This window comes from Oenanthe melanoleuca, chromosome 2, assembly GCF_029582105.1.
Source record: "Oenanthe melanoleuca isolate GR-GAL-2019-014 chromosome 2, OMel1.0, whole genome shotgun sequence".
Lineage (NCBI taxonomy): Eukaryota > Metazoa > Chordata > Aves > Passeriformes > Muscicapidae > Oenanthe > Oenanthe melanoleuca.
The window spans coordinates 120,152,375-120,159,693 of record NC_079335.1 but is presented as its reverse complement, the minus strand read 5'-3'; the positions used below and the strand labels follow the sequence as shown (position 1 = coordinate 120,159,693).

At 40.3% G+C, this 7,319-nt stretch overlaps 1 protein-coding gene across 1 annotated transcript; it reads right to left on the bottom strand.

Moving 5' to 3' along the window:
- Positions 1-1,239: 1,239 nt before the first annotated feature.
- On the bottom strand, positions 1,240-5,181 carry SOSTDC1 (sclerostin domain containing 1). The gene is made up of 2 exons (XM_056484347.1): positions 4,793-5,181; positions 1,240-2,560 (listed from the first exon to the last, which is right to left on the bottom strand). Exons 1-2 carry the CDS (start codon positions 5,109-5,111, stop codon positions 2,145-2,147), a joined length of 735 nt encoding a protein of 244 aa, XP_056340322.1. The 5' UTR covers positions 5,112-5,181; the 3' UTR covers positions 1,240-2,144.
- Between the last annotated feature and the right edge of the window lie 2,138 nt (positions 5,182-7,319).

The window sequence follows — 7,319 nt, the reverse complement described above, 5'->3', positions numbered from 1 at the left end:
AGTAGCTGGACAGCAATTTAATAATAGATTGATGTTTGGCATTTGGGAAAAATTTTTCTGTCATGAAATGATTGAATGAGACTATAATGTCTGTTAAAATAAAAAAAATAATAAATCTCTAAGTCTGTTGAACTGATATGCCTAGCAGCAATGTAATTTCAGTTCTCTCCCTGTTAACTCCTTTATTCATCATCTCTCTTTTATGCTTAAAAGAAGTAGCTTTAAGATCAGAGAATTTAAGTATAAGTGGTCTCTGGTCTCACCATCTTGCTATTTTTACAATCACAAAACTGAATTTAAAAAGCTAGTTCATTAATGCAATGGGAATTCTTAACTGTACTACCATGTGGATCACGTAAAATTGAATTTGAAAGTGTTCCTCTCTTTTACATATGGCAAATTTTAAAGTGAATTCGTGAAAGTAACTTTGAGTGAAAACCATTACATTTCGTCAATAAAAATTAAGACGCAGTAAGTCAAGTCAGGCAGCAGCAGTGATTTTCAAACAGTTCTACATTAATGACCAAGATCTCTGCCAAGGACTTAATGATGAATCTTTTGGAATTAAAATGCAAAATAGAATGAGATAAAAAGAAGGTCAAAGAGAACTTGGGTGAGACCTTATCAGGCAAGATTTCTCATTACTCTCCTCTTGTGTAATTTTTACTTTGGGTGCAAATGGATTGTAAAAGTTAATGATTTAAGAACAGCAGAATCCCATGATGAAATCTTGCCTATAGTGTTTAAATGCAGCTTGAAAGATTAAGGACAGATGATTCATGCACTATGTGTTGAAAAGTAGATTAATTATTAATTTTCTGATACATTCTATAAGAATTTGTGAATAAATGTGCAGGACTCTATTGGTTCTATAGAAAAAAATGAAACCATATGTAATTTATACATTATTCTGACTTGATCATTACTAATGAAAAAAATGATGGTGTCTCAGCAGCTTGTAAAATTTCTCAAATATATACTTCTTCTGAAATGTAGATCTTGAGAACTGTTAAATAAGAACCTGACTTGGACCATTAATAAGCACCATCTGTTAAACTGTGGTATAAGATCTTTACATTGAGAAAGATTGTTTTAATGTTAAATTTCATAGATAGACTTTTTTAAACCAAATAATGTTTCCCTTTTTTTAAGTTTAAGTGTTGTGACTGGTTGAAATGTGTGCATTTTCATACAGAGAGCCAGACAATACAGTTTTTTAGCAGTGTTTATTTTTGTAAAAAAAAAAAAAAAGAAACCAATGAATTTGAAAGGAAGTCATATCTGTCTTTTCATTGCACACTTTTTAAACAAAAATAATACAAGATGAAGAATGAAAAATACAGTTTTTATGTTGCTATGTCAAAATAACACCTAAATCTATGAATATTCAAAATTTATATATATATACCTAAATGCTAAAATGTCTATTTTACATTATCTACAAAATGTATGTTCTAATCCAGCCCCAAATCATAGGAAAATACTTTGATACATATGAGAAGCTATAAACATAAGGAAATTTTTAAGGGAAATAACACACATAAAAGCTCATTAAATAATTACAACAACAAATAAATAGTTTGTTCAGCTTTACTTTTTGATTGCTGCCATGCATATTTTAATTTTTGGTATATTGAGATAAGAGAAAGATGAGCATGCAAAGCACTTTTTTTTTAGAATTAATCTGAAAGCAGATACAATGTTTTGAACTTTAAGCTGTTGTCAGAAGATCATAAAACATGATATAAAAGGCAATAGATGTGATAACTGTTCTCAGGAAAACAAACAACAAAGCATCATTTTACAAAATTGACTTCAGTGAATACTCTTGACAAATTTTCTTCACTTCCGTGGCTGGAGAAATTGTAAAAGTTTATAATGTGGTTTTGGAAGGTTTACATTATGGTATTTGGAAGGCTTGTATTATTCTCCATCTTGAGTGTTTGGAAAATCACCCAAAAGGTCCATATGCTGAGAATGCCCCTTTTGATTTTGGTCAAAGCAATAATAATGTAGTGTCACACTGAGAACACAGCAATGGCAGACTTGTCTTTAAGCAGTCAGAATGGTAAAGCAAATGGTTACAGGTGAGTTCAATTTTGGCACAAGGAGAGGGAAATGAGAGAGCAGAGAATGTTTGACTTCTAACTTGTACTATGCTTGCTGGATTTACTGGCTCTTTTCCTTTCTTTGTGGTGCTGGATGGGTTTTGCTTGAGAGGTTCCCTCGAAGTTGTGGCTGGACTCATTGTGCTGCCTGGTGTAGCGCTTGCACTTGCAGGCAGTGACCACAGTTATTTTGTAGGTTCTTATACTTCCATCCTGGCACTGAAGCTGGATCCTCTGGGTGCGAGTTTTGTCATTGACACATCTCCACTCCTGCGAGCTCCGCCTGCTCCAGTACTTGGTTCCATAGCCTCCTCCAATCCAGTTGGGGAGCAGTGGCAAAGGGAGGCATTCACCAGCACACACCAGTTCTTTCAGGGGATTAATGCTGGTGCACTGACCGTCTGAGATGTACTTGGTGGATCTCAGTTCTCGACAACCAACTTGAACACGATCTGCAGAGTGCACAGAACAAGAAACACTAAGATTCAGAATGGAATGATTTCCTTAACCAGTCATTTTCACATTACCCAGGTATGTTTTGCAGAAGTTAAAAGTAGGCTGTAATCTTTACAGGACATCTCTTTACTGTTGTGTCCCCCAACACAAGGGCCTCAAGTGGTGATGGTATCTCTGGATAATACCACAGCATAAAGAAATCCTAATTACATGCACTTCAGCAGTTGTGGTAGAAGAGGCAATTTTATTCTCTATACTTCTTCTCAGGGACATACCTTTTAGAAGAGGAAAAAATGCCCCAAGGGAAGAAATGTTTCCTGCTTGTTCACAGTCTAGGGAATCTGCTCTGCGATGTTTACAACAATTACGTTGGATCATTAGCAAGGGAGAAAACACTGCTTTGGAAACAGTTGAAATGCTTTTAAATGAATTTCAAATAGTGTGTTTCTTCTCATTCCATGGTTACAGTGGACTGAACTGTCCCATGAACTCTGCGGCTCAGAGCAGACGCTGCAGAAGTGGTAACAGCTGAGGTTGACACAAAATGGGGCTCTGCCTATGAAGTTTAATTAGCAGAATGATTAGCAGTAACAATTTCAGAGGGGTCTTTTTGCCCCCCGAGAGAACACCATCTTTGTAACTTAGTAGTCTGCATGTTATATGTAACATAGAGAATCCTGCAAATTCTCTCAGGCAGCTGACAGAGTCAACATGCAGAGCTTCTCACACAGGCATGTTTGTACCCGCCTCTATGTGCGGCTCTGCACCCTGCAATAAACACAACTGTTTATTTCAGTAATTACACTTTGAAATAAACGCCCACAGTGTGCTTAATTTTAATAAGCAATCTTTACTGGCTGTGCTCTCCCTCTTTTCGAAGGACAATTACGGCACAGATTCTACACACAATGCAATTAACTAACGCTTTTAAAATAGAAGTAATTACTAGAAACATTTTAGAGTGAATCATAAAAAGCTTTGAAGGTACATCTACATATCACAGCTACAGGCTGCTTCTGTTTCTACTTGGAATTTTGGAAGCAAGTTCTGAACGGAGGCAATGTGTTAAGATTGCTTCACCCTGTCCTCTGTGTCTCGGTGGGCAGGCAGAGGGGACTGTAAATCTGCAGGCTCATCCCAGGGAATATTGACAGGGCTGCTCTACTGCCTGCTTTGCAGAAAAGATTCAAGCTTGTCTGCCTGCAGCTGCACTCAGGAATGTACCTGGAAACATCTGGTCACAGATCTGAGTTTGTCTTTCCTTCTGTTTTTCTGTCTTCCCCGGCTCAAGCTTTTCACCAGTGACAGCTCAGTGACAATGAATACCTACTGGGCTGTTCCAGTAATCTCATAATGATGAGATATTTCCTGTGCATTTAAACCCTTAGCATTCATAGAAGCTGACACACCTGGCTTAGCTGAAAGATATCGGTGTCACTTGTTGCCTTCACTTTCCAGGGATGACTCTATTTTTATCAAGTTGCTGTGGGTGGGGTGGTGTGTGTATGTTTCTCTCTTTGGATTTCTTTCATTTTAAGGAGGAGGGAACAGATAAAGTCAGCAGGTTTCCAGATCCCCAAGTATCTGACATATATACATAAAACTCAGAAGGAAAAGACTGGATATAAAAAGGCAAGTTAGAGCAGAGATCATAGGTAAATTACGAGATGATTTGTTTACTTTTGCTGGAGGTGTTAAGCGGGTAGGTGCTACAGCAGGAAATAAAACTAAACAGCGGGAACAAAATTCAGAGTTTTTTATTGCACTCGAAAAGTAGCCCAGACACCTCCCCTGCCCGCAGTGGGAGGTGAGTCAAAAAAGCCAGCGCTCTGGAAATGCCTCTCTCTCGTTTCTCTTTATCTCGCTTCCCTGCCGGGTAGATAGCATAGAAGCCGGCATTCCTGCATGAACCTCCCTCAGGAAGTAACCTGCCCGAGAGAGCCGGTCCTACAGGACTTCCCAGCACGGGGGTGGGAGCGCGGCTGGCTCGGGGGCCGCCCGGCGAGGCAGATCCCGGCCCGGAACCAGCAGCATCTCCCCGTGGCCCGGGGCCCCTGGGCTTCCTCCAGGTTCCGGCTCCCGGAGCGCCGCGCTCGGGCGGGGGGTCGGGGCTGCCGCGGGATGCGCGGCTCCGGCCGGGGCTCCGCTCCCGCTCCCGCTCCCGGGGCCGCGCCGGGCGGGGCTGCCGCCCACGGCTGCGGTGGAGGTGCCGCCGGTGGGATACTCACTGTTACGGTCGGATCCAGTGCTGCTGTAGTGCCTGCCTCCGTTCCTAGCTTGATTCAACGTGCTGTTGCTGCTTGGGCTCGCCGCAGCGGGTTTAACAACGTGGGAATAAAGTATCTCTGTGGCATCGTTCTTGAAAGCCAAATAGCTTCTCGTGAAGATGCAAGCCAGGAGAAAGCCATAGAAGTGAATGGCAGGGAGAAGCATGGCTGGTTCAGTCTCTGTTTCACAAAGCTGGATGAAATCTTTTCCTTCTGCTTCTTCTGTGTAACTGGAATTGCTCTTGAAGGCTTCCTTTATATATTCAGAGAGGTTTGGCATTCATTCAGGTGTAAAGTTGTGGATAGCTTCAGAATGAAAACCCACAAAAGGGGTGGGGTCCCTACATGAGCTGCGAAGACCTTTCACCAATAGGAGAGAAGACTGCAGTAAAGGAGGAGTTAGATGCACTAATTGCAGGATTCCTATTTGGGGCTTTTGAGGGTATCAGAAAACTCTTAGGAGCCTGCACACAGCAGCATTCATGCTGAGACCTAGAGACTGCCGGCTCTGCTCTGCCATTCCCTATGGTCCTGCATGCCTGGCACTTTGCATGGTGTGACTAACATAATGTCAGAGTGAGTCTCTCCTGCCCAATTTATGCAAAGTTATGTACTGTCTTCTCAAACTGAGATGAGCTCTACAAGGGTGCAAAATGTATAGAACTTACAGAAGACTGCTAGTTGCACAAATACTGTCTGTAATATACCAAAATTATTTTTAAAAAATATTGTGAATAATTTAAAGCTGCCTCTAGATGCTTTAAATTATGCAGCTTTGATCAACAGGGAGTACTGCAAGGGAAATTATTTGGTTTAGGGGAATATTCTCTCCCTGGTGTGCAGAGTTATAAGTATGTATTTCTGTATCACCACACATAAAAAGTATCTCCTCTAGGCTCCTTAGTACAAACGTATCCATATTCATAGGCTCTCACCATGCTCATTCACCAAACTAGTCTTTTTTTAGTTTTGTACATTGCCTAGAGAATTCTTATATTTTAATGTATTATTTCATGTGATAAAGGAAACAAAGAGAAAACATGCAAATCTTTTTTCAAAATTTTGGAAGAATAATCCTTACTTTATTGTGTTATGCACATACTTGATTTTACATAAAATTGCATGGCCCAGACACAAAGACCAGTGTAAACTGAGATGTTGCCAGTAGGCCAATGCTTGTCTGCATCATGGTGAGCGCTCTATAGATTTTCAAAATAAAAAAAACAACAGCAATCAACACTGAAAACTCTAGTGTTCTAACTAGAAAGGAAACCTTTTACTTGGGGAAAAGCACAGCCTTGCAGAAGGCCATATTATGTAAAGGTTAGAGTGTAATCTCACTTACACTCTCTGTTACTGAGTTGATATCTAAAGTCACACTGGATTTTATTGCTGTAATAAAACCCTAAGTGGAGCACAGGTTAGCTGCATCTATTGCCAGGATCAAAATCTGTCATTCAGAGAAGACAACTTTGTTTCACCCTAGTCACACGCAGAGATTTGTCTACATCACCAACACTTTCCTCTTGCATCACTAAGAAAGTTATCCTGGATTTCAGTAGGAGTAAGGACACGTCCACAGTGAGTGCCAAACTGATAGCTTTTGCTTGAAGGACACAGGAAAAACAGGAGTGTTGCAAGGTGAAGTGAGTTTTACTGGCAGAGCTGTGTGTGGGGAAGTTGAGTTGATTGCCTGCATCTATTATGACTAGCCCAACCCAGTTCTGGAATAACAAGAATGTTGCAAGGCAGAGCGAGCTCTTTCAGCAGGGTAATGTATGGAGGAGTGGGATCACTGCTAACCCCTTACAAACCTCCAAATTCCACTCTCATAGAGCATCTCATCTAACCCCAAAAGCAAAGATGTGCATTTTACCTTCCCTTAAAAAAACAAGTTTTCTTAAGCAAATAATCAAAAAAAGGTATGTACATTACAGATCGTTAATATTTGAGCATTCTTTTATTTTTTCAACAGCAGTGAACCTTGTTGATGTTCAAGTCCTACTTCATTTTTTTTCATAGTCACAGATTATACAGATCTTTACACATCTCACCTTCCCTGCAGGATAGTCTCTGTGCTGAACTGAGCCACTGTAATTAAAAGCATGGAACCAATTTTCCAGTTATCCACAATATCTGTGAGTACCAGTCAGGGGACCTCTTCCTAGTAGAGAGATTTTCCCACACTAGACAAGTCTTAAAAAGTCAGAGGTTTCCTTGAGAGCTGTTTTCTTTGAAGTAAGGTGTATAATCTTCTCACAGAGAAAATGAATGGGGCTTTGGAGTTGTTATAGACTTGGGTCTTGCCCAGCTTGCTAGGCCTCAACCTTTTCAGCTTTCAATGAAAGCTAATGATCATCCTTTAAATTTAGTCTAGATGAAACCATTAGGTTTGTCACGTACATCTCTTGGTCTTGAGGAAGACCTCAAGAAAAGCCTCCTGCAGCCTTTTGTAAAAGAAAAGTTTGGACCTGAATTTGCCACAGGA

Excerpts from the sequence above, each read along its gene's own strand:
- SOSTDC1 (XM_056484347.1), bottom strand. The coding sequence starts at position 5,111 with ATGCCAAACCTCTCTGAATATATAAAGGAAGCCTTCAAGAGCAATTCC. Across the intron at positions 2,561-4,792 it reads CACTGGATCCGACCGTAACA|ATCGTGTTCAAGTTGGTTGT; the intron begins GTGAGTATCCCA and ends TGCACTCTGCAG.